General features: G+C 36.5%; 1 protein-coding gene and 1 non-coding gene across 6 annotated transcripts in view; both read left to right on the top strand.

Annotated features, from left to right (window-relative positions):
- The window catches only part of PRPF39 (pre-mRNA processing factor 39), a 37,481-nt gene that overhangs the window by 9,182 nt on the left and 913 nt on the right, over positions 1-27,386 (top strand). Inside the window, exons 1-13 of one of the 5 annotated variants that reach the window (XM_073895152.1) lie at positions 4,929-4,951; positions 5,399-5,788; positions 5,892-6,054; positions 6,183-6,301; positions 12,038-12,205; positions 19,133-19,298; positions 19,749-19,856; positions 20,992-21,156; positions 21,471-21,597; positions 21,953-22,221; positions 23,088-23,272; positions 26,863-26,937; positions 27,212-27,332. In XM_073895152.1, the coding sequence (XP_073751253.1) occupies positions 5,968-6,054; positions 6,183-6,301; positions 12,038-12,205; positions 19,133-19,298; positions 19,749-19,856; positions 20,992-21,156; positions 21,471-21,597; positions 21,953-22,221; positions 23,088-23,272; positions 26,863-26,937; positions 27,212-27,332 (1,590 nt within the window). In that variant the 5' untranslated portion in view covers positions 4,929-4,951; positions 5,399-5,788; positions 5,892-5,967. Of the gene's footprint in view, positions 1-4,604; positions 4,952-5,396; positions 6,055-6,182; positions 6,302-12,037; positions 12,206-19,132; positions 19,299-19,748; positions 19,857-20,991; positions 21,157-21,470; positions 21,598-21,952; positions 22,222-23,087; positions 23,273-26,862; positions 26,938-27,211; positions 27,333-27,386 lie in introns of those variants that run through there. The other 4 variants (XM_073895153.1, XM_025870126.2, XM_073895151.1 and 1 more) reach the window with 4 other exon arrangements.
- LOC112822886 (small nucleolar RNA SNORD127) lies at positions 22,311-22,396 on the top strand. Its single transcript, XR_003207867.1, has one exon. It is a non-coding gene; the product is annotated as a small nucleolar RNA SNORD127 (small nucleolar RNA).

Below are 27,386 nucleotides of genomic sequence, written 5' to 3' on the forward strand. Positions count from 1 at the left end.
GAGGATCAGTCCAGGAGGTCCAATGACTGAGTAATGTGAGTTCAACAAAGATAAAAGAGAAAACCAAGGGAAGAAAATTATTACATAAATGATAAATATGGAATATAAGAATTGAATGATGTAAATATCTAGAGTAAAATAGGCCTTCTGAATGAATGCCAGCAGAATGAGGAGAAAAGACTTACCTTAAGGCTCATCATTTTGGAATTTCAGAACACCTGGATTAAAAGCTACCATGGAGAAAAAACAGGTCTCAAATAGAGGAGTTTTCTCAATAGCAGTACCCTAGGGGTGCCGGGGTGACATAGTCAGTTAAGCGTCCAACTCTTGGTTTCATCTCAGGTTGTGATCTTGGGGTTGTGGGATTGAGCCCTGCGTTGGGCTCTGCATTCAGGGTGAAGTCGGCTTGGGACTCTCTCTTCTTGCCTCTCTCCCTCTCCTTCTGCCCCTCCCCTCTGTGCTAGTGCACAAGCTCTCTCTCAAATGAATAGATCTTCAAAAAAAAAAAAAAAAGGCAACACCCCATGTTAGGAAACAATGAAAAGATTTCTTCAAAACTTTTTTTTTTTTTTTTAAGTAATCTGAATGCTTATAACATAGGGCTCAAACTCACCACCCTGGGATCAGGAGTCTTGTAAGAACAAAAAATGTCTAAAATTGAAAAATCAAGAAATGAGGTAGACCTCCAGATAAACTCTGTTGTGTGCTGGTTTTATGGAGTGAAAGTCAACAGCTTTTTTCTTCCTTTTAAAACTTCTGCAAAAATTCTTTTGTCGGGACGCCTGGGTGGCTCAGTCGGTTAAGCGGCTGCCTTTGGCTCAGGTCATGATCCTGGGGTCCTGGGATCGAGCCCCACGTCCGGCTCCCTGCTCAGCGGAGAGCCTGCTTCTCCCTCTCCCTCTGCCTGCCACTCTGCCTACTTGTGCTCTCTTTATCTCTCTGTCAAATAAATAAATAAAATCTTTAAAAAAATTCTTTTGTCTTTTCATTTTTTTATTTTTATTTTAAAAAGATTTTATTTATTTGACAGAGAGAGAGATAGAGTTGGAATACAAGCAGGGAGCCCGACGAGGGGCTTGATCCCAGGACCCTGGGATCACGACCCAAGCCGAGGGCAGACGTTTAACGACTGAGCCACCCAGGCACCCTCCTCAGTTATTTTAAAGTATAACATCAGGATTGGAAAATGCTATTTGAGGAATTTGTTGTTTGCAGTGATACTTTGATTTATGTGAATTTATAGACTTCCACATGCTTTTATCTCATCTGATGTTCTCAACAGCCCTATGCAAATACTGTTAGTCCCTAATTTAGAAGTGAGGAAAGTAAGACTGATGTAGGATCACATGCTATTAAGGGAGAGAACTTAGACTCACTCCCCTTACCCCTTGTTCATTCTAATATTTACTGTACTATATCTCATGATGAAAGAAGGATTTGGATGGGCACCGGGGAGGCTCAGTTGGTTAAGCGTCTGCCTTCGGCCCAGGTCATGATCCCAGGGTTCTGGGATCGAGCCCCATGTTGGGCTCCCTGCCCATCGGGGAGCTTCTCTCTCTTCTCCCCATTTGTGCTCTCTCTTGCTATCTCTGTCTCTCTCAAATAAATAAAATCTTAAAAAAAAAAGGATTTGGAAATTCTAATTCCTAGTCTTTTGTACTTTATATTTCCTAATTTACTTATAATTAAGCTGTTGTCTTTTTTGTGTGTGTGATAAAAGCCACATAACATAAAATTTACCTTAACTGTTTTAAGTGTATAGTTCAGTAGTGTTAAATATTCACGTGGTTGTTAACAGATTACCAGAACTTTTCATTTTACAAATCTGAAACTGTACTTATTAAACAACTCCCCTTTTCTCCCTCACTACATTCCCTGGTAACTGCATTCTATTTTGTTTCTATGAATTTGATTACTCTAGATACCTCATATAAGTAGAATCATACAGTGTCTTTTTTTGTGACTGGCTTACTTCACCTAGCATAATGTCCTCAAGGTTCATCCATATAGAATATGACAGGATTTCTTTCATTTTAAAGGCTAAAGAGGGGCGCCTGGATGGCTCAGTTGGTTAAGCATCAGACTCTTGATTTAGGCTCGGGTTGTGATCTCGGGATTGAGAGATTGAGTCTTGCTTCGGCTCTGTGCTGGGTGTGGAGACTGCTTAAGAGTCTCTCTCTGCCCCTCCCCTCTTGCTTGCTTGGGCGCTCTCTCTCACTCTTTTTCCCTCTCTAAAAAAAACAGCCTAAAGGCTGAATAATATTTCATTGTATATACTACATTTTGTTTATTCATCTGTCAGTGGACATTTGAGTTGCTTGCTCCTTTTGGCTGTTGTGGATTGTGCTGCTGTGAATGTGGGCATGCATGTAGCTCTTTGAGTCCCTGCTTTTTTTTTTTTTTTTAAAGATTTTATTTATTTATTTGAGAGAGAGAGAATGAGAGATAGATAGCACGAGAGGGAAGAGGGTCAAAGGGAGAAGCAGACTCCCTGCTGAGCAGGGAGCCCGATGTGGGGCTCGATCCCGGGACTCCAAGATCATGACCTGAGCCGAAGGCAGTCGCTTAACCAACTGAGCCACCCAGGCGCCCTGAGTCCCTGCTTTTAGTTAACTTGGATATATACCAAGTGGGATTCTTTGGTCATATATAGTAGTTCTGTTTTTAATTTTATCACAAACCCCCATACTGTTTTCTGTAGCAGTTGCATCATTTTACAATCCTACCAACAGTGTACAAGGATTCCAGTTTTTCATCCTTGCCAAGACTTTTCTGTTTTTTTTTTTAATAGTAGCTACCATAATGGTTGTGATGAGATACCTCATTGTGATTTTGATTTGTGTTTTTCTGATGATTAGTGATGTTGAGTATCTGTTCATATGCTTGTTGGCCATTTGTATATCATCTTTGGAGAGATTCTATTGAAGTCCTTTACCCATTTTTAAATCAGATTACTTTTTTGTTTCTGAATTGTAGTTCTTTATATATCCTGGATATTAACCCATAATTGGATATAAGATTTACAGATATTTCCTCCTATCCTTATGTTGTCTTTTCACTCTGTTGATTGTGTTCTCTGATGCACAAACGTTTTAAACTTTGAGATAGCCCATTTGTCTGTTTTTACTTTTGTTCCCGTTGTTTTTGGTGTTATTTCCAGGAAATCATTGCCAACTCCAGTATCATGAAGATTTCCTGTATGTTTTCTTCTAGAAATTTTATATTTTTACATTTTACATTCAGGCTTTTAATTCATTTTGAGTTAATTTTTGTATGGGGTATAAGGTAAAGCTCCAACTTCATTCTTTTGCATGTGAATATCCAGTTTTCCAGCACCTTTTGTTAAACTGACTACCCTTTCTTTGTTGAATGATGTTGGTACCCTTGTTGAAAATCATTTAATTATATATGCAAAAGTTTATTTCTGGGCTCTTTGTTCTGTTCTGTTGGTTTGGTTGTCTTTATGCGAAAACCACAATTGTCTCCTTCCTTTTGATATTTTTTGCCCCTTTGCTGTTTTATGTTGCTAATTGGAAGTTATTGATTGTTGTCACGAATAAAGTGGGACTAGTTAACTGCCACATTATGAAGAATATGTTGGAATAACTTATTAAAAAAATAACTTTAGTGTATTCTTTTGGCTCTGTGATTTTTGGAGTAATCAGAAAAATGATCTCCCTAAGGGTAAGGATAATGTTCTTAATTCTTTTTACAGCATTTTAATTGCAGGGTGTGGAGTAATTGATAATCTCTGAAGATGCAGGGGTGTGGTAAATTTGCTGATTGCAGAAGAAACCATTATGTCCCACTTAAATATGCAATTAGAATAAGGCTGGTGGTAATGACTCAGAATGTATCAACCAACATTTTGTTTGTTTGACAGTGGCTTTGAAATCAAAAGACAGAAACCAATGACAAATTTGCATATGGAAAATTAATCTTCAAATGTGTCTTTTCTTTAACGGAAGGGGAAAAAGAGAAAAATAAATTGAGAACTTCTTTGCCTTTTTCTAGGGCCTCAAATGGCTCAAACTGGGAAAAGCTAATGGGAAGGAAACATTTTTTTCTGATAGTCTAATACTTTGGATTCTCTTTTACTGTGTACCAACTATGTTTGCTTCTTGTATTATCTCTTGTCAGATGCCTCTGTAGATTTACTTCTATCATTTCCTCTCAAATTCGTCTGGCTATACCCTGCCTTCTCTGCTGCTCACCCTTCCTCTTCCTCAATGTAAAACCTGTTCATTCTGGTTGGTTTCTCTTCTTCGAATCAATTCTAATTTCTACTTGTTTGTTGTCTACTGTCAAGAAGGATTTTTCTATCAAGTCAAGTGGGCTTTTCTAGGAAGATGGTAAGAGGGGATATTGGATAGGCAACTGAAAGTGTCTTGCTACATGGCTAATGCAATTTTTCTAGAGATAAAACTTCAACATTTTCCCAGATTTAACATACATGTATTCTTTGATTAAGTGGTTTCATTGTTTAGAGATCAAGAATGAAATTAATAAATTCCTTTAATAGCTAATTGGGGCTTTTAAAAGGTGGTTTTGATGATGCCAAATAAACATTTGGAAGATGTTCCTCTTTATTTGTGTTTCCACAGATCATTAACTGAAGACAAAATAAACAACTATGCAAAATTCTCACATGGATGAGTACAGAAATTCTAGTAATGGCAGCACAGGCAACAGTTCAGAGGTAGTGGTAGAACAGTCTGCTGATTTCAGTACTGAGATTATGAATGTTACGGAAATGGAACAGTCCCCTGATGGATCTCCTAATGTGAATGCAACTACAGAAGAAAATGAAATAACAAATGCTGTGGACCTTCCAGTGACAGAAACAGAAGCAAATTTCCCTCCAGAATATGAAAAGTTCTGGAAAACTGTAGAAAACAATCCTCAGGATTTTACAGGCTGGGTATATTTGCTTCAGTATGTAGAACAGGAGGTTAGTAACTATTTTAAATGGAACTAGAAGGGACAGATTAAACAAGTAATATCAGAGGAGGTTTACTGTTTTGTAATTAAAGTTGCCTCTTTTATAATTTTCAGATTAAGTTGAATAACATTAGATGTGTACATTTTTTAGCTTTAAAAATAACTTTTATAACGTATGTATTTGTCAATATTAGTACAAAGTCTAATATTTGTAGTAATTGATGTGTGTGTGTACGTGTGTGTATAATCACTGAAATAAAGTTACCTTGCTATTTGACAGAATTACTTCCTTTTGTTTTGAAGGATAAGACTTATGTAATATGCAGGAAAAAGATCTGTGTGTGTGGTTTTTAAATCTGTCAGTTTATTTTATTTGAGATAATACATTTGGAAGAAATAACTATTTTTGTGACACAAACTTCCAGGATTTTTAAACACCTTGTTTTATTTTCATCAGAATCACTTGATGGCTGCCAGGAAAGCATTTGACAAATTTTTCATACACTATCCGTATTGCTATGGTTACTGGAAAAAGTATGCAGACCTTGAAAAGCGGCATGACAACATTAAACAATCAGATGAGGTGCGTACATTACTGAATAAAATTATCTCCATTAGGTACTGTAAGCCAAATAATAACGAAACAAAAACTTTTTTTTTTTTTTTTTTTTGGCTGGCAGTACCTACGATTTATGGTCAAACAATTTTATAGGGTATTTTATTTGCATTTGTCACTCTTGTGGCATTTGTAGCTAATATTTTCTCTCTTTGTTGGCAGGTGCGTTAAACCTCTACAGTTTGTCAAGCTTTGCAGTGCAAGCCTCTGTATTACACTGCAGCTTAACAAGTAGGGCAGGGCTTTTCTCTCACTTACATTTATTTCTCATTTTCCAAACAATATAGTTGGTTTGCTAGTCACATTTGCTACGTCTTATTGCATTTTTGGTCAGACGCTGTCATTGATGCTCTAATGGGTCTGTGCCCTATGGTCTGTAACCCAAAGCCTGCCCACACAACCCGGTCAGAATGCAGGGACTGCTGCGCTTTGAAGATCAAGACTCTGCACGTGGGGATCAGAACATTGCCATGTTCTATCCAACCTCCACCCAAATGGTAATGGTAGATTATTTAAACAAAATTCCAGTAATTAGTATTTCTAAGGTTCACCGGATAACACAGTGTTGCCTCTCTGTTAAGAAATAATTAAATATTTGAAGTACAGTTTGTTGTTTTCTTCTTAGGTGTATCGTCGGGGGCTTCAGGCAATACCTCTTAGTGTTGACCTATGGATACATTATATAAACTTCTTAAAAGAAACATTGGACCCTGGTGAATCTGAGACAAACAGTACAATAAGAGGGTATGCTAAACATTGATATTTTCAAATGCCTTCAAAGGAGAAATAAGTCAAGTATTCTGATGATAATAGAACTACTCATGAATGCTAAACTGAATGTTTAACATACATTTCTTTTTCACTATTTAAAAAAATGAAACGTAGTAAACTTATGCATGATTATAAAAATTACAGATAATAATGCCCTCATTCCATACCCCCGTTGGCCCATTGCCTTTGTGGTTTATGAATTGTGTATTCTTTCATATACATACAGATGTGCGTGTGTGTATTGTACATAATTTGGCTTTTTTTTTAATGTAACAATGTTTTGGAATCTCTCCCTATTGTAATTTTTCAAGCATTGAAGAAGTATGTTGTGGTATCAAAGTACTGTATTTTATTTGTCCAAATCCTTATTTATAGGAAGTAATCAGTGGCGCAGGGAACATGTCTGTATTAGTCATTATTTATGTAGAGCGTGCTAGAAATGGAACTTTTGTCAAAGAGAACACACAACTAACTTTTATCAAATGTTCTTTCACAAGTGGTATCAATTTAAACTCCCACAGTATATGAGAGTAGTCATATTTTCCCATAGCTGTGCCACATTCTCTTTAACCTCCAGTGATATCTCAGTATTTTAGGTTGCCTATCTCTAGACTGCTCATCCCAGTTTGCCATCTTTTCGTGTACTTGTATAAGCCATTTGCTCATTGCCTGTTCATATCATTTGCTCATTTTACTTTTGGATTGTCCTTTTCTTATGATTATAGGAAATTTTAAATGTGTTTTTTTTCAGTAGTATTTTTTTATTGTTAAATGTGTTTTTGGTTTTTATTTTTATCAAAGTATGTGCATATAGTTGAAAAAGTCAGTGTTAAACTGCTTACAACAAAAAGCAGTTCCTCCACCCTTCTTCAAGTATTTTAGCTGCTTCTTGCATTTTCCTATATGTTTATAATAGTAGCTCTTTCTCTCTCTTCATTACATTATGATTTTGTTATGGTAGATGAGATTTTTAGTTCACTTATACTCTTCCCATATCTTACTTTTCCAATATTGATAGGTTTCAAAGCCTTTTATTTTTCCTGGAGTTAATTACCCCTTTTTATCCTTACCTCCTTTTTCCCACTTGCTTAGTTTTCTTTGAACATTTAAAATTTCCTACCCCTTCCAACAGCCACTTTCAGTAGTTAGTACTCATAACTGACTTTCCACAGTGTACAAATGCTATGTACATTTTTTGGAAGCTAAAAAATGTATATATCTAGTGTTATTCTACTTACTCTGCAAATTGTGAAAGGGAATTATACTCTGAAATTTGTAAATTCCATTTTTTACCGTTCCTCTTGGAGGATATCCTTGGAACCTTCTCTTTCTGTAGTCTGGATTGGTTGCTCTGCTCTGTTCTGTTTCTTCCATACAGCAGTTATTTTGAGATTTCCTCATCATGATTCTAGGAGATATCTTTACCTCTTTCCTGGGTTTCAAGCTCTAATTTTGAGAGTTTTTTAGATCCTGTTTTTTCTTGGCTGATGTCTACCTTTATAGAGGAGTGCGTCCTATAAGTTCTTGTTAAAGGATGCTTGGGATGAAAAAAATTAAGAGTTTGTAAGTCTGAAACACCCAGTTGATGATCAGTGGGGTATAGAATTTTGAGTTGGAAGTAATTTTTCCTTAGGGCTTTGAAGGCATCTCTTCACTCTCTTACAGCTTCTGGTGTTGTTATTGAGAAGTATGGTAACTCTGGATTCCCTTTGTATGACTTGTTTTTCTCATGGATGCTTTTAAAATGTTCTCTTTATCTTTGCTATAAATGCAGTTTTATAATGATACGCTTTGATGTGGGTTTTCTTTTTCTAATTCATTGTGTTTACTAAGTGGGCCTTTTCAGTCTAGGGTGCTCATGTCTTTCTCTTCTGAGAAATATTATTGGGGTACCTGGCTGGCTCAGTCACTATAGCATTCACCTCTTGATCTTGGGGGTCATGAGTTGAGGTCCATGTTGGGCATAGAGTTTGCTTAAAAAAATAATAAAATTAAGATATTATTGTGTATATTCTTATGTTGATAATTCCCTTCCTATGGTTTTCTCTATTTTTAATAGTTGGACATTGGATCTTATGTTTTAATCATTTAATTTTCTTATTTTTGTTTTTACTTTTTACATGTCAGATTTTATTGGGCTTTTTGAGGCATTTCCTTGACCCTTGTATTGGATTTTTCCTATCTGCCATTATTTTTTTAATGTCCAAGAATCTTTTTTTTTTATTGTTCCTTTTCTTATATCTTCCTATTCTTGTTACATGGCTTAATATCTTATTACTTTTTTTTTTTAAGATTTTATTTATTTATTTGACAGAGAGAGACACAGTGAAAGAGGGAACACAAGCTGGGGGAGTGGGAGAGGGAGAAAGCAGGCTTCCCGCCCAGCAGGGAGCCCAATGTAGGGTTCAATCCCAGGACCCTGGGACCATGACCTGAGCTGAAGGCAGATGCTCAACGACTGAGCCACCCAGGCGCCCCTTTTTATTACTTTTTAAAAAGTATTAAGGACTGTTGAAGTTATCCTCTGCTCCCATCACAGTTTTCTCTGAAGTGTTTTGTTTACTTTTTTTTTTTTTTAAGATTTTATTTATTTGACAGAGATCACAAGTAGGCAGACAGGCAAGGCAGGCAGAGGGAGAGGGAGAAGAAGGCTCCCTGCTGAGCATGGAGCCCAATGCAAGACTCCATCCCAGGAGTCTGGGATCATCACCTGAGCCAAAGGTAGACGTTTAACCGACTGAGCCACCGAGGCGCCCTGTGTTTTTGTTCACTTGTTTTCATCTCTGACTTGTCTGATTTCTGGATTTCTGCTCATGTTAAAGATTAGATTTTAGGGGCACCTGGGTGGCTCAGTAGGTTAAGCATCTGCCTTCAGCTCAGGTCATGATCCCAGGGTCCTGGGATTGAGTCCCATGTGGAGCCCTGCTCAGTGGGGAGCCTGCTTCTCTCCTGCACCCCCCCCTGCCCCTTGCACACACTCTCTCTCAAAATCTTTTAAAAAAAGATGAATTTGTTTTTTTTTTAAAGATTTTATTTATTTATTTGACAGAGAGAGACACAGCAAGAGAGGGGACATAAGCAGGGGGAGTGGGAGAGGGAGAAGCAGGCTCCCAGCCAAGCAGGGAGCCTGATGTGGGGCTCAATCCCAGGACCCTGAGATCATGACCTGAGCTGAAGGCAGACGCTTAACGACTGGGCCACCCAGGCACCCCAAAATATTAGATTTTAATAAACTGAATGTAAGCTCTGTTTTATATTCAGGGTTTATATGCAGTTATTATTAGCTGGCTTGGTGGGCTTCACAGTAGGGTGATCAAATGGCCACTCAGGTTTTTGTTGGGTGAATCCCAGTGTTGGTATCCTTATATTTTACTATTGTGCCAGGCAGTTTCTCATTGAAGGATCATCTGATCTGCCTGGGGAATGTATACCTAGCTCCTGAAATCCCATAGCTCGGCAGGAAAGGAGGTTTAGAGTCTCTTACCATTCCTTAAGGCGATCTTCTTAGAAACATCCTGTCTTTAGTTCATTACCTTCTTACCATATTTCCTCTCCCAACTCCATCCACTTTTCTTAGTGTCTGGTGCGTTAATTTCCTGAATCATTTTGGGATTCTGCAGGGGCAGTAACATGTATTTTACTGTCTTGGAAACCTCAGACATAAACATATACTTGTGCGCACACATGCATAAACACATACTCTTAATCCTTTTTTTTTTTTTTTTTTTACTTTTTATTTATTTATTCATGAGAGACAGAGAGAGAGAGAGAGAGAGAGGCAGAGGGAGAAGCAGGCTCCCAAGTGTGGAACTCGATCCCAGGACCCTGGGATCATGACCTGAGCCGAAGGCAGACGCTTAACCATCTGAGCCACCCAGGCGCCCCACATACTCTTAATCCTTTATGCGTATATTAACATCCTCCAGTTTTGCACATTTTTTTTTAAAGATTTTATTTATTTGAGAGAGAGAGAAACAGCATGATAGGGGAGAGGGTCAGAGGGAGAAGCAGGCTCCCCGATGAGCAGGGAGCGCCATGTGGGACTCGATCCCAGGACTCTGGGATCATGACCTGAGATCAAGGCAGTTGCTTAACCAACTGAGCCACCCAGGCAACCCCAGTTTTAGCACATTTTTAAACTTTGTTCAGGATGTCTTTTTATCGTGTCTTTTTATCCTTTTTTAAGTCATAGATTAACCTTTTATTTTGTCCAACTTTTTTGCATTGATTTAAAATACCTTCTTTATCATATCTAGATTCTCACGTGTACATTGATCTGTTTTGTTTTCTTGGAACTGTTTTGTGATCCATTTCTCTGTTACCTGGCCAACACCATCCTTTTAATTACTATAGCGTCCTAATTTCTTTCTTTTTTTTAAATATTTTACTTACTTGACAGAGAGAGAGACAGCGAGAGAGGGAACACAAGCAGGGGGAGTGGGAGAGGGAGAGAAGCAGGCTTCCCGCCGAGCAGGGAGCCCGATGCGGGGCTTGATCCCAGGACCCTAGGATCATGACCTGAGCCAAAGGCAGACGTTTAACGACTGAGCCACCCAGGCACCCTAGCTTCCTAATTTCTTTTGATAGCTTTCAGGAAAATGCCCTCTGCATTGTCCTTTTTGTATGTTAGCTGTATGTTAGAATTTGGTTTACCTGTTCCACTCAAAATTTGTTGGAGCTTTGATTGGTATTGTATTAAGGTTGTAGATTAATATAAGTAGTACAGTTTTATACTGTTAAAAATCCCTCTTGATTGTAAGATACTATTTTGAAAATATGTATCTAAAAGTTTTATCCCACTGGGATATCAAATCCAATGATTAAAATTGCTTACAAAAATCTCTTGAGGGCGCCTGGGTGGCTCATTTGGTTAAGCGACTGCCTTTGGCTCAGGTCATGATCCTGGAGTCCTGGCATCGAGTCCCACATCGGGTTCCCTGCTAAGCAGGGAGTCAGCTTCTCCCTCTGACCCTACCCCCTCTTGGGCTCTCTTTCTCTCTCTCACTCTCTCTTTCTCTCGAATAAATAAATAAAATCTTTAAAAAAAAAATCTCTTGAAATGAGTCAGGTAGTTTAAAAACACAAGGTGGTGGTGTTTTGTTTTGTTTTTGTTTTTTAGTAATCTGTAATTTTAGAATCAGGAGAGACTTCTGAAAGTTTTAAAATACATGTATACTTCTCATTACCTTACAAGGCAGTTGGGTCCCTTCTTGGAGAATTATTTTGCCAGAAAATTATTCTTTAAATTGAGAAAAAAATTTGTTTTCTGCTATAAATGAATCTATTTGACAAACATTCAAGTTTCACAAATATTTAAGTGTTTGCATTGTCACTCTTTATATGTTTGTAATGCGTACATTTTTGCATTGTAGTTCTGTATAAGATAAAATTACATAAAAGTACACATATTCCCTTTGTTTCCTTTCTCTTTAAAACGTAGCTGTTGTACACTTTTCTATTTCTTCTGCCTTTTACTCCCTACTTGTATAGGGAGAAGTTGAATGTAATTTTGAATTTAGCACAATCTTCTGAGATTTAGAAATGTTTTATTTTTATTTTTAATTTTTTAAAAAAATTATATAATTGACATATATTAGATTTAGTTGTACAACTTAATGATTTGATATTTGTATATATTGCAAGGTGCAGAAATATTTTAAAAGTGATTTTATCTTGGAAAGATAACTTAGAGGTGATTTGATTTTTCAGAACTTTCGAGCATGCGGTTCTAGCTGCAGGAACAGATTTCCGATCTGACAGACTGTGGGAAATGTATATAAACTGGGAAAATGAACAGGGAAACCTGAGAGAAGTAACAGCTATATATGATCGTATTCTTGGTATTCCAACACAGCTGTATAGTCACCATTTTCAGAGGTGAGTGAAAAAATCCAATCATTAAAATATTTGATTATTCAGGTAATTAATTAATATTGAGGATTATAATTCTCTTGAAATGTCATGTGAGATTCTTTTAGATGCAAATGCATAAATTTTCTTGCTTGATAATCACAGTTTACACACGTTCAAATTTTGACATTTTTCCATATACTTTATGAAATGTTTAGGAACTTTACTGTTTTTATTTATTTATTTTTAAAAATTTTATTTATTTATTTGAGAGAGAGAGAGAAATAGTGATGTAGAGCATAAGTAGGGAAGAGGGGGAGAAGCAGGCTCCCCACTAAGCAGGGAGCCTGACTTGGGGCTTGATCCCAGGACGCTGGGATCATGACCTGAGCCGAAGGCAGACGCTAACCGATTGAGCCACCTGGGCGCCCTGGAACTTTACTGTTTTTAAACAGAAGTTTTTCTTTGTCCATTTTATAGATGAGGAATAATGGGAATCCTATCTTAGGTATTTCAGAGTGGTGAAAGAATGAGAAAATAGAACCCAAGTTTATTCTTTGTGGTACTAAGTTAATAGAGTACATGGCACATAAATATGCTTATTTAAAACTTAATGATTTGCTCGGGGCGCCTTGGCTGGCTCTTTCGATGGAGCATGTGACTCTTTTAAGTTCAAGCCCCAAGTTGGGTGTAGAGATTACTTAAAAAAAAAAAAAATCTTAAAAACAAAAACTTAATATACATTCTTGTGATTCATATAACACCTTATACCAAAATAGTGAAAGATCTATTTTATGTAGTAAGTCTAAATCTTTTTTTATTCAGTCAAAAATAATTTCATTAAAATTTTCCACTATGATTTTCTGTCATGACTGGTATTTCATTTTTATGAGTACTGTTAAAACAACTAATTCTGTATGATGTGAGTTCCACATTTTGTTTTCTAATATACTCAAAATATCCCACTGATAAGGACTCAAAGTCTTTCTGAACAAGAAAGTTTGTTTTACAGGTATTTGCTATGTTGATAAATATTTGCTTTTTTTAGCTACCATATTTGCTACATTTTTGTTACAACTTTTATAAGTAGTATAGTGTTAGAGCCTGTAAACTTAAGTACTTTTTAAGTAAGTGATTTTCTAAACTTTTTTTACTAAAAAAGTAGAAGACTACTAAAAAAGTAGAAGACTTTATGAAGCATCTAAAAAGTTATGTGGATCAATTTGCTAAAGATAGAAGAAATAATGCAGATCCAGATTAGGAATAGGAATTGTTTAGATGTGAATATACAGTCTCTGTTTTTTATGAAACAGAGGAGATACTCAGGTTTCTACAGTATAATGACCTAGGAAGACACTTGATAAAAGACGTTATTAATACAAAACTTGACATATGGAAATGCTTGATGAATATTTCTTGAATAAATGAATACAAGGGTTTTAAAAATCCTTGAGACAAAGAGGAGGCCTTTTCCTAAACCAGTTCTTCTAGGATCAACAGTATAGATAAAATTCTGTAATGATAAGAACTTTATTTTTGGTAAGAAAGATAAACTGTAACTAGGAAACACTTGTTACATGGCATTTGCTGTATGCCAGATGCTGTTCTGAATGCTTATTTATAACTTACAGCATTATAACTTAAGCATGTAACTTATAGCATTTATAACTTATTTAATCCTCATAATAAGCCAGTGAGGTATCTTATTATCCCCATTTTATGGGGATATTACTATCTTCCTTTTATGGAAGTAGAGGCACAGAAAGATTAAAACATTTGCATGAGGTCGCAGAGTGAGTTAGTGTTTAGAAGCTTATTGGAACCCAGACGGTGTGGCTCCAAAGTTCTTGGTATAGTCTCCTCCAAATCTTTTTTGTTGTTAAATGAATATCCCAGGTGCCTGGGTGGCTTGTTAAGCGTCTGCCTCCGGCTCAGGTCATGATCCCAGGGTCCTGGGATTGAGCCCCACCTTGGGCTCCCTGCTCATCAGGGAGCCTGCTTCTCCTTCTGTCCCCCATCCCCGCTCGTGCTCTCTCTCTCTCTCAAATAAATCTTAAAAAAAAAAAAAAAAAAATCCCAGTAGGGTTTTAAAATTGTATATATGCTTATAATAGATATTATTAGTGAATTGCATTACACATACTGCTCTTTAATCTCTTTTTTTTTTTTTAAAGATTTGTTTATTAGAGGGGTGCCTGGGTGGCTCAGATGGTTAAGCGTCTGCCTTTGGCTCAGGTCATGATCCCAGGGCCCTGGAATTGAGTCCCGTGTCGGGCTCCCTGCACAGTGGGGAGTCTGCTTCTCCCCCTCCCTTCTGCTCTCCTTGCTTGTGCTCTCTTGCTCTCTCTCGCAAATGGATAAATCTTAAAAAAAAAAAAAAAAGATTTATTTATTAGAGAGGGAGAGGGGGAGAGAGAATCTCAAGTAGACTCTGTGCTGAACGCGGGAGCCTGATACAGGGCTTGATCTCATGATCCTAAGATCATGACCTGAGCCAAAATCAAGAGGCAGATGCTTAACCGACTGAACCACCCAGGCACCCCTAATCTGTTCTTTTTCTTTTAATATATTGACAACCACTTTCCTTAATGTATGTAGCAAACTCACAAGTCGTGTTTGTGTAAATAAATCTTATGACATTACTAACTGCTTTGAGAACCAGTGAAATGTTTTCTTTTGCCTAATACACTCCTACTTGGTCATTTAGTGCTTGCTATGTAAAAGATTATATACCATTTAAGTTATAGAAATTAAGGCTCAGACAAGCTATGTGTGAATGGTGTTGGCTCTCAAGCTGGTCAGAAGTATAGAGGAGGAAGCATATGTTTATTTTTTTTAATTTTTTTATTTTTTTAAAGATTTTATTTATTTATTTGAGAGAATGAGAGATAGAGATAGAGGGAAGAGAGTCAGAGGGAGAAGCAGACTCCCTGCTGAGCAGGGAGCCTGATGTGGGACTCGATCCCGGGACTCTAGGATCATGACCTGAGCCGAAGGCAGTCGCTTAACCGACTGAGCCAACCAGGCGCCCGGAAGCATATGTTTAAAACAAAAGTGTTTAGGGGCATCTGGGTGGCTCAATCAGTTGAGCGTCAGACTCTTTTATTTCAGCTCTGGTGGGGGTCTCAGGGTGTGCACAGTGGTGAGTCTGCTTGGGATTCTCTCTCCTTCTCCACCACTTTCTGCACAGGCGTGCTCCCCCCACCTCCAGCTCACATAAATAAATAAATCTTAAAAGTGTTCAAGTGCTGGGTAATAGGGTTAGCCTGGTGATGGGTATTAAAGAGGGCATGTACTGAATGGAACACTGGGTGTTATACGCAACAATGAATCTTGGAACACTACATCAAAAACTAATGATGTAAATAATGCAATATATGTTAAGAAAAAAAAAGATAGGAGGGGAAGAATGAAGGGGGGTAAATCAGAGGGGGAGACGAACCATGAGAGACTATGGACTCTGAAAAACAAACTGAGGGTTCGAGGGTTCTAGAGGGAAGGGGGTGGGGGGATGGGCTAGCCTGGTGATAGGTATTAAAGAGGGCACATTCTGCGTGGAGCACAGGGTGTTATGCACAAACAATGAATCATGGAACACTACATCAAAAACTAATGATGTAATGTATAGTGATTAACATAACAAAAAATTAAAAAAACTAATGATGTATGGTGATTAATAGAACATAATAAAAAAATAAATAAATTAGTCCCCCCCCCAAAATATTTCTGTTGTGTAGGTCTGTATATTAGATGTATACTGATGAAATTATCTCTACGGAAATATGTAATTTAAAATTTTCCTTAGCATGAGAGTTTCTGATGTTGATTTAACTTCTCAGACCCAATCCCTGGTAGTTCCTAAGCTCCAGACCTATCTAAATACTGATAATTTCCCAGCAGACACTGTTGTTTTGTACTTCTGTGACTGTAATGCCTTTTCTACTTCCCATTTGTCTGGTTAACTCAGATTACTCAAAACCATACAGCTTAATGTTTTCTGTGTGAAACTTTAGTTTGCCAAAATAGAAAGTATTTGTTCTGTCATTTGTGCCAGCACTCTATTTATTTACAGTTGTCTTTTTTTAAATTTTTATTTATTTATTTATTTTTAAAGATTTTATTTATTTGTTTGACAGAGATAGCACAAGTAGGCAGAGCGGCAGGGAGAGGGAGAAGCAGGCTCTCTGCTGAGCAGGGAGCCCAATGCGGGGCTCGATCCCAGGACCCTGGGATCATGACCTGAGCTGAAGGCAGGTGCTTAACCGACTGAGCCACCCAGGCGCCCCTACGTTTTGTCTTTTTTAAAAAAAGTTTTTATTTTATTTATTTTAGGGGGGATGGACAGAGGGAGAGAGAAACTTTAGTAGACTCCACACTGAGCATGGAGCCCAACACAGGTCTCGACGTGGGGTTCCATCCCTCGATCCCGAAATCGTGACCTGAGCTGAAACCCAGGGTCAGAGGCTTAACCAACTGTGCCACCCATGTGCTCCTACTTACATTTATTTTAACATTAATAACACTGCTTTGAAATTGTCTCATATATCGCTCTGCACATCTGTCATTTTCTGAGACTTATTAATTCTTTTTATCTTTAATACATAGGAATTGGGCTCAATATATATTAGACACTCAGCCATTCTTTACTGAATAAATCAGTTTTATTTTTGGAAAGGTTGATGAAAATTCACTGCTTAGTAGTTATATTTTATCACCATTTGGAACAGTTTCCTATATAATATAGTAATTATTTTAAATTTGTGCTCTTTAGTCGTCAATTTTATTTGTAGCCTAACATTTTGAGTTTTAATATTTATCTGAACACTAAATCTATACATTTTCTTTTTTTTAAGATTTGATTTATTTGACAGAGGGAGAGAGAGCACAAGCAGGGGGAGCTCCAGAGCCAGAGGGAGAAGCAGGCTCCCTGTTGAGCAGGGAGCCCGATGTGGGGCTCTATCCTGGGACCCTGGGATCACGACCTGAGCTGAAGGCAGCCGCTTAACTGACTAGGCCACCAGGCCACCCTAAATCTGTTTGTTTCCTTACTAACTTTTGAAAGTTATTTCCTTTCTAATTTTTTTTAAATAAGGCAGTCTGTATTTGTTCTCTCCCAGTGGTGAAATGGATCAAGTTAAGCTGCAGTATTTATTACTGATTCTGTAAAATCTAGATCTGTTTCCCATTTTATTTACATATATTAGTGAAAGCCTTAAAATCCATAAAAATTCAGGTGTGAATAGCCTAAGTCAGTTTTAAGAAACTTGGAGAAAAGTCCATAAGATTGGAGCATAAGGTACATGTACAACTATGTCTCATAATTAGAATGAAGAGGTCAGTCTGGGTTAGAAGATGAAAGACTTTAAGGTGATTGGATTTTAGCATGAATGCAGGGTAAATGAAAAGTTATTTTGGCAGGAGGCAGTCATGATCATGTTTATGTTTTTCATGTTTACTTTTTAATAACATTTTTGATAGTATTAGGGTTGAGATGGGAATAGTGAGACTAGTGGCTAGAAGCCATTTAGGTTTATCCAGGTGAAAAACGAGAAGGATATGAAGACATATTTAGAAGGTAGAATCAATAGGACCTGATACTCAGTGGAATGTAAGTGAAGTGAGGTCAAAGAGATTTAGAAACCGAATGGTTGACAGTACCATTAATCAAGATTAGAAATGCTGAGGGTGTTGATTTGTGGATGAAGCTAACACAATTGGTCTAAGATGTTGTACGTAAGGTTCCAAATTTAGATAGTGTAGCTATTTTAGCTCTTCAGCTTGGTGTTTTTGATGAAAATTTGCATATATATATATATATATATATAAATTAGTGTGTGTGGAAAAATGAAATTACTTTTTTCAAAACACTCAAAATTAACCTATTTCTTTGTGCAGAGTTTTGGCAATTGGACAGACTGATCTAGAATTGAGAAAAGTATCGGCTTGAGTTAGTTTTCCGAGTCACCATAGTATGCTTATTTCTGTATTAATAAGATTGGCCAGGAAGTTAATGAAGATAGATGAGAACAAAATGTCAAATGGAATCCTTGGCAATCCTGACATTCAGGGACCAATAGGAAGGGAGAATCCTCAAAGATCAAGGATCAGTCAGAGACTTGGAGGCAAACAAAGAAAATGGTAACCCAGTGCCTTCTGAAAGAAAGCATGGTTAAAGGCCTTTAGTAGTGAAGACATTATTAGAGTGTAACCTGTACTATGAAACAAGTGTCCATTTAATTTTGCATGTAAGAGGCACTTGGTGACTTTAATTAGGGTAATTTCATTGGTGTGTTTGGCACGGACACAGAATCATGAGTAACTGGGAGGTGGGGAAGAAACGGCAAACATTTGTTGATCATTTACAAATGATCATTTATAATTTAAGTAGGGATTCTATCTTAAAGTAATTTTGCATAAATAAATACATTTTGCAAAATAGTATTGTGCCATTTTAGATATGAGAAAGCCAAGACTTAAAGAAGGGAAAAACTGGGACGCTTGGGTGGCCCGGTCAGTTAAGCTCCTGCCTTTGGCTCAGGTCATGATCCTGGGGTTTTGGGATCAAGCCCAAAGATCAGGCTCCCTGCTTCTCTCCCTCTGCCCCTCCCCCCACTTGTCCAAGTCCTCGTCCACATGTGCTTGTTTTCTCTCTCTCTCAAATAAATCTTAAAAAAGAAAAACTTCCCCGAAGTCAAATAACTAATAATGGACAGAGTTAGGATTTGAATGTATGCCTATCCATGCCTTCTCTGTTATATTGCAAAGGCATAAAAGAAATGAAGATGTCTGTAGACTGTTTGATCAAGTGGTAGGTTTTTACTATAAAAAAGCATAGAAAGGGTTTGGTGTTTTAAATCAGAAATTTTTTGAAAGGGTACTGTGTAGTAGGAATTGAATGTGGGATCTAAAATTATGCTTCATATATAGAGAATTTATTTTTATTGGCTTATTTAGATTTAAAGAACATGTACAGAATAACTTGCCTAGAGATCTGCTAACTGGTGAACAGTTTATTCAGCTGCGAAGGGAATTAGCTTCTGTAAACGGACATAGTGGTGATGATGGTCCTCCTGGTGATGATCTACCGTCAGGAATTGAAGACATTACTGATCCAGCAAAGGTAACCAGACTTAATTGAAAAATCCTTCAATGCATGAGAAACTAGACTTTATATGCCTTGACTTCATATGTTGTATGACTTGTGTCTCATATAAAATTAATTTCTAATTAAGGCAAGTGGGACTTCTTTAGCTATGGTGTGGTTAAAAAGAGAGTTAAGGTAGAGAATCTATTTTACTATGAGACACCTGGAAATAGCTTAGAAGGGACATTTTGCCCATGTGGTAATCTACTAGTCCCCTTTAAATGTACACAAGAAAGTGGTTTATTAGGAAGTTCTGTAGAAATTTTAGAATTGTTAATTGTACTTTCCATATAATTGTTAACAGCTTAAAACCTACCACTATTCTCAGATTATAAAGTAGGTATCGATAATACCGAAATTTAAGCAGTATTAAAAATTTCAGTATATAACTTATGTGATTTAAATTTTTTTCTTTTTCTTCCCAAGCTAATTACGGAAATAGAAAACATGAGACATAGAATCATTGAAATTCATCAAGAAATGTTTAATTATAATGAGCATGAAGTTAGTAAAAGGTGGACATTTGAAGAAGGTGTAAGTGTTTTTGTTTTGTAATAGGCTTCAAAATATAAAGATAGGAATAATGTATTTTTCTTTGTTTTGAGTAATGTCTCTCTACTTTTTATTTTTGCTTATTTAAATACTATTACCTGTTTCCCATGATCAGTTTTATCATTTTCCATTGTCAGTTTTAGAATCTTATAAAATGAATTCAGATTTACTCCAGTTGGAAGATACTTATTTAATCTGAACCATTTTATTACAGTTGTTCAATTTTTTAAATCATCTTATTTGAGCGCATACTTTACATACAACAGAATGCACCCATTTTAGATGTGTAGTAAAATGAGGGTTTCCCTCCACAGATTCTAATTCTTTATTTCTGTTTTTCCAAACAGCTTTTTTGAGATACAGTTCACTTACATATAGTTCATCCATTTAAAGTGTATAATTCAGTAGTTTTTGGTGTGTTCACAGATAGGTACAGCCATCATTCTGGTCCATTTTAGAACATTTTCATCACCTCACAAAGAAATTCTTTATCCTTTAGCTGTCACCCCTCTACTCCCTCAACGTATCTGCTCCACCTCTTACCCCCAGCCCTTAGGTACTACTGATCTACTTCTGTTTCTATAGATTTGTTCTGGCCTTTCATTTGAGTGGAATCATATAGTATGTGGTTTTTCTGTTGACTGGCTATAAGGTTTGACATGTATATGCACATTACAGTGCTCCATGGCAATCAGATATGGAACTAGTCTGTCATCCCAGAAAGTTCCCTTGGTCCCTTTTCATTCAGTAACCCCCATCCCATTCCTAGCCCTAGGCAACTGCTGATCTGCTTTCTGTTACATGTATAATTGTTCAGTTTTAAAATACTCAATAAAGAAAAACATTTACTGAACGTAAAATTGTGTAGTGCCATTACAATTAATAAATAAATGAAAGATACATTCTGCTTCTTCCGTTTGTAAAGCCTAAGAAATATAATTTTAAAAGTTTTTATCATGAAATACGGTGATTAAAATTTCTTTGGTTCACCATCATTAATTACATACATAATTTAGATAATTCGTATTGTTACTATAGTCATGCATTTTCTGGTGTTGGTATTGGTTTACTTTCATTCCTCTGTTACACTATTTTTCCTGTCATACTTTTATTACAGATTAAACGACCTTATTTTCATGTGAAACCATTGGAAAAGGCACAACTAAAAAACTGGAAAGAATACTTAGAATTTGAAATTGAAAATGGGACTCATGAACGAGTTGTGGTTCTCTTTGAAAGATGTGTCATATCATGTGCCCTCTATGAGGAGTTTTGGATTAAGGTAAGAAAATTAGATGCTCTGAAACTTGAACATATTATAAACATTGATCTAGTGACTAACCTTTTTTGTACTTCTGTTGAATGTTGTTCATATAACTATATCTGTTGCATTAGGAGATGGTCTGCTTGCAACCAGATTTGACTGCTGCATATGCCAACCTCGTTGCCTCTCTTCGTCCTTCCTTACAGAAACTAGTCTAGTGGTTCAATAAAGGTGCTGAATGGGTTTAAAAATAGAATTTTATCGTTCTGTCACATATTTAATGGCTCGTTCAACTGTAAATTATTCAGTATTTCCTTTGTTTCTGTATGTAGTATGCGAAGTACATGGAAAACCATAGCATTGAAGGAGTGAGGCATGTCTTCAGCAGAGCTTGCACTATTCATCTTCCAAAGAAACCCATGGTGCATATGCTTTGGGCAGCTTTTGAGGAACAGCAGGGTAAGAATGAGGAAATTCAGTTGGTATTTTTGGGATTTTAAGGAACTTCTGGATAAAGTTCTAGGAATTGAGTCTGAGGGATGGTGTAAAGGAGAGGTCAATAAACTTTTTCTATAAAGGGCCAGATGGTAAATATTTTAGGCTTTTCAGGCTTATGGTCTCTCTCCTGACAACTCTACCATTATAGCCCAGAAGTATCTGTAGATAATAAACAAATGAGCATGGCTGTTTTCAGTTTTAAATAAAAAAAACAGAGGGCTGGATTTAGCCTGTGGACTGTTATTTGCCAGTACCTTGCATAAAGGATATTTCAGAAGTTTAAACAAAAGCATAAACATTTAATTAACATTTCTAGGTAATATTAATGAAGCCAGGAATATCTTGAGAACATTTGAAGAATGTGTTCTAGGATTGGCAATGGTTCGTTTGAGAAGAGTAAGTTTAGAACGACGGCACGGAAATATGGAAGAAGCTGAACATTTGCTTCAGGATGCCATTAAGAATGCCAAATCAAATAATGAATCATCGTTTTATGCTATCAAACTAGCCCGGCATCTTTTCAAAATACAAAAAAACCTTCCAAAATCAAGAAAGGTGCTTTTGGAAGCAATCGAAAGAGACAAAGTATGTATTTGTATTTTAGAATATCTTTCATAAAAAAACAAAAACAAAAAAACAACAAAAGAACAGTGTGGTCGTTTGTTTTCTTATTTTGGCAACTATGATGAAAGATTTGGTCTGTATGTAATATATTTAATTACTAAATGAAGACAACAGTCCCTCTAAACTGATGTTGCCATTCTTTAAAATTTTTTCAAATTATTAGGAATTAAAAGGTTGAGAAAATTAAGATTATTGGATTAAAAATTGTTGCAGACATTGTGACACTTTGTTTCTCTCGTGTTTAGAAATTTTACAGCAGATTTACTGAGTAACGGACTTGGGAGACTATCTTATAAACAAAAGCATGGCAGTTGTCTGCATCTTAGCAACTATAACAGTGAGATTCTCCTTTTCAAAAGTATTTCACTTTATCAGTTGATAAAAGGCAGTGTATGTGATATTTCTCACTTTTTAGATTTTCAGCTAATACCAGGTCTGTTTAAGACACAGGTCTATAACAGTGTGTTTCCAGCTGCAGTTTAAGATGATAACAGTATTAATGGGAACTGTAGAAACCATTTTTTGTTTTATTTTATATTTGTCATGGTTGGTCAAGCCACATCAAACCCAAGATAGGATATAGGGTTTAAACTTACTGGGATTTAACAGTTTGCATAATTTGGGAGATGCTAGGTCATTACTTCTCAGTGTGCTAATTAGTTTTTTCACCTGTTTTGATATATGCTCAAAACATTAACCTGAGTTACATTTTAATATGATTTTCAGTATTTTTCAAACTTAGACATAAAATTTAAGGCATTTTAAATATCTGTGTTCTTATAAAAATATCTTAGAAATATTATTAATTGATACTGCTTTTTACACAGGAGAATACAAAGTTATACCTCAATTTACTTGAAATGGAATATAGTGGTGACCTCAGACAAAATGAAGAAAATATCCTAAATTGTTTTGACAAAGCTATACATGGTTCATTACCTATTAAAATGAGAATTACATTTTCTCAGAGAAAAGTGGAATTTCTTGAAGATTTTGGTTCAGATGTTAATAAGTAAGATCTTAATTATATATTATCTATTTGCATAGCAAATGAGCATTGATAATTTTGGTTGGGAGTTTGATGATTAGTACAAATTAATATATTGTTAAATTTAAAATGTTTGCCTAGGTTACTTTTTCCTCATATATATGGAGGGTAAATTCAGTTTTGCAAATGTGTATGTGTTTAACAGGAGGACAGATGGTTTGTCTTTCCTTCAAAATTGTTTTCAAAATTTTAGCATGGTAATGTAAACAATGAGAGAAGGCAGGAAACAGCAATCCCGTGAAAAAAGAAGTGGGTCAAGGATTGAACCCTAAAACACAGAAACAGTATAGAGGCCACTAAAGGGGGATGGGCTTAATCTGAAATAGGGATGCTGTTTTATCTCTGATTGGAGAAAATGGATATGGTTGCACAGAGCATGCCTAATGGATTCAATTTAATGCATTGTAAGAAGCTGAAAGTTGAGGGTGGTGGAAGGATTTACTCTAAGGGATTTGGGAAAAGGAGAAGCTTATGATTTATAGTTGCAAAATAGAGGAGTAGAAGTATTAATTAGAGTATTGCTGCTGTCGCAGTCTTAACTGCTTCTAGTAGGGAACTATCCCACTTAGTAGGCGTGTCCCTTTTCTAATTACCCTAATTTAGAGTGATTTCTATTGAAACAGCTGTTGATAAAATGAGGATTTATGTGTCTTTATATATGCATTTATACATTTTTGATGGTTGAGTAAAATTTTAGCTAAACTAAAAAACATTTTAACATAAGTTAATTTTTAATACAATCGTATATATGTGCTTGACACATTAAATGTTTCATGAATTAGCTAATGAAGGTATAAGTACTGTTTTTTTGTTGTTGTTGGTACTGTTGTTTTAATAGATGAAGAGAGGCTTAAAGAGATTAGAAATTTTTCCAAGGTCAGTTACTTCTATTTCATTGTGCAACTGGGATTAGAACTTGCTTCAAAGTCTGTGCTTCTCACCACCTGTGCTGTATATTTAGTGTCTTCTGTTTATTTTGTACTGAAGAAAGTGCACAAAAAGAAATGGGATATTTAATTCCAGGTTTTAGTCTAGTGGATGGTTTGATGATCAGAGGAAATATGTAAGTATATGAGGTGGCACAAAACTGTTAAAGGCGACTGTGATTTCTGTGGATCAGAATGGATTTGTCATCCTTCACAGAGGAGAAGGGGCTTCATTTAGGTACTACTGGATTCTGACAAGGAGAGGATAAAATGGAAGAAAGTTAAAGTTCATTTAAAAGTAACATTTGCTTGATTGGAGAGCTTTTGAAGTAGTAGAAGTGTGATGTTGATTGTGCTGTGTATTGAACAGTAGGCTGGGTTAGAGCACACGTAGTACCACAAATAGACAGTAGGATGCTATTAGAGTTTTGACTGGGATTAAATGACATACTTGAATTTTGCAATAATATGTGGACAAATCTAAGGCTTAACACAAAGATGCCAGTTAGGCCCTTGCAAATATAGTTATAGAGGGTCTGTATATCAGGTCTAAGATGTTAAAATTTAAAAAGGCAGTGATTGAAAAATGAGCTTAGAAATTTAGGTAGCGGTATAATGTATTAGTAAGAATTGATGTTTAATTCAAATATATGCTTAAATCTTAGCTGTGTCACTTACCATTTGTGTATTTCTCAGTTTTCAGATTTTCTTGTTATGATTCAATCTCTCATCACTTAATCCACACGTTGTTAAGTCTTAAAAAAACCTAGTCCATTTAAAGTGCTTGATACTGAGTAAACACTCAACCAGAGATTGCTGGTATTAACAATTTTATAGCTTCTTGAACATTTTGGGATCAGAGTTACTGGTTGTTACCATTAGATGTCTATATATGCAGGCTGCCCAGGGAAGTTGTGTATGCATGTAAAGTATATTAAGGTCATTTCTACAGAAATGTTAATTATCTGTGTTCAGGTTTATGATTACTTTAAAAAATAAGGCCATTTGTCTTTATAAAAAATATTTTAGAAAATGGTAAAAGGAAAACAAAATCTTTAGGATTTTACAGTCAGTTTGGCTTCAAGTGACATCGTTTTTGAAGTTGTGAGTTCCAGGTGAGACTTAAAATACACGTATCATGTTAGAAGTTTTTTATTTTTTTTTAAGAAAAAGGATTTGAGAGCACGCACATGTGCGGGGGTGGGGTAGAGGCAGAGGGAGAGAGAGTCGCGGGGTGTGCTCTCACAACCTAGAGAGCATGACCTGAGCTAAAACCAAGAATCAGATGCTTAACCAACTGTGCCATGCAGGCGCGTCCTAAAAAATTATCTTTTTAATCAGTGATAACAATTCCACGTTGTAGATTTGAATTTTTTTTTTTTTTTTTAAGATTTATTTGAGACAGAGTGCAGAGCAAGAGAGAAGAGAGCACGAGTCGGGGGGTACTGTTGGGAGGGGGCAGGAGGAGAGGGAGAAGCAGGCTCCCCACTGAGCAGGGAGCTCAGTGCCGGGCTCAGTCCCAGGATGCTGGGATCATGACCTGAGCCAAAGGCAGACACAACTGGCTGAGCCATCCAGGCACCCCTGTAGTTTTGTATTAAGTTTTAATTCAGTTTATCACATGGCCAAAGTTTAAATACACTTTATCCTAACTGGCGTCCAGTATCTTTGATAAGCAATGTTAATTAGATCTCAAAGTATATAAATTATGGAATGGTCAGGACTCACTCTGTACTGGACAGAAACGCTCAAGGTCACTGTCTTAGTTGTGTAAAAATTTCTTAGGCGGGGGTGCCTGGGTGGCTCGGTTGGTTGAGCAACTGCCTTCAGCTCAGTTCATGATCCTGGAGTCCCGGGATCAAGTCCCACATCGGGTTCCCTGCTCAGCAGGGAGTCTCCTTCTCCCTCTGACCCTCTTCCCTCTCGTGCTATCTCTCATTCTCTAAATCTCTCTCTCAAATAAATAAAATCTAAAAAAAAAATTTCTTAGGCAGGCTCTCCCCTGTGTTAGAAATAACCAAAGGTAGCTCTTCACCAATATCCCATCACCTTCAGCCAACTGTAGTACAGAGAACAAGCATTTTTCTTTTTTTTTTTTTTTAAAGCTTTTTATTTATTGAGAGAGAATGGTAGAGGCAGAGCATGAGAGGGAAGAAGGTTAGAGGGAGAAGCAGACTCCCCGCTGAGCAGGGAGCCCAATGTGGGACTCGATCCCGGGACTCCAGGATCATGACCTGAGCCGAAGGCAGTCGCTTAACCAACTGAGCCACCCAGGCACCCAAGCATTTTTCTAGTAGCTCAAAAATCCCAGGACTTACTAAATGTCTTGGTTTCGTCGTATTATTGGTCAGGGGTATATAGTACTGTAATTGGCCAGTCCTGAATTCCTGAAGCCCCATTTGAATCACATGGGCTGAGAAGGAAAGTGCAGAGTAGTGCTTTCCCAAAGGAAATATATTGGAAAAGTTAGCTGGGAGGTTTGCTTATTGGTTCATTAAAAAATAATAAAAAATCTGGATATTCATTGCAACATATTTTTGTTTCGAAGTGGAAATAAGTCCAAAACTTTATAAATTTATCAGTTTGGTTTTTGTATATTCCAGAGGATTTTTTTTCCTTCCCTCTCAGGCTTTTGAATGCTTATGATGAACATCAAACACTCCTAAAAGAACAGGATTCTTTAAAAAGGAAAGCAGAAAATGGGTATGTAACTCCTTGCTGAATCAGGAAGGGATGCTTAAAAGAAGACGTTTCATTGTGGAAATGCCTTTAAAGATAAATATTTTTACATGTTACCTTCATGTTGTGGTAATTTAGTACTTTATATTCAGGATTTGAAAAAAATCATACAAAACTGAGTGGTTAAAAACTTTACTAAAACAAATATACATAGGTACAAATGTATACACATTCATCCATTTGTTTTAAAAGTACTTACCTGTGGGAGTTTTGAAAGTTTCTGTTTTGTCCTTTTTAGATCAGAAGAACCAGAGGAAAAGAAAGCTCACACAGAAGATACAACTTCATCATCTACACAGATGATTGATGGTGATTTACAGGCAAATCAAGCTGCATATAATTATAGTGCCTGGTATCAAGTGAGTTCACATAATTGAATTTTTTGTTCATAGATGTTAATTAGAAAAGCATAA

The sequence above is a fragment of the Callorhinus ursinus genome, unplaced genomic scaffold (genome assembly GCF_003265705.2).
Source record: "Callorhinus ursinus isolate GAN/ISIS: 27379988/994484 unplaced genomic scaffold, GSC_fseal_2.0 scaffold8, whole genome shotgun sequence".
NCBI classification, from domain to species: Eukaryota; Metazoa; Chordata; class Mammalia; order Carnivora; family Otariidae; genus Callorhinus; species Callorhinus ursinus.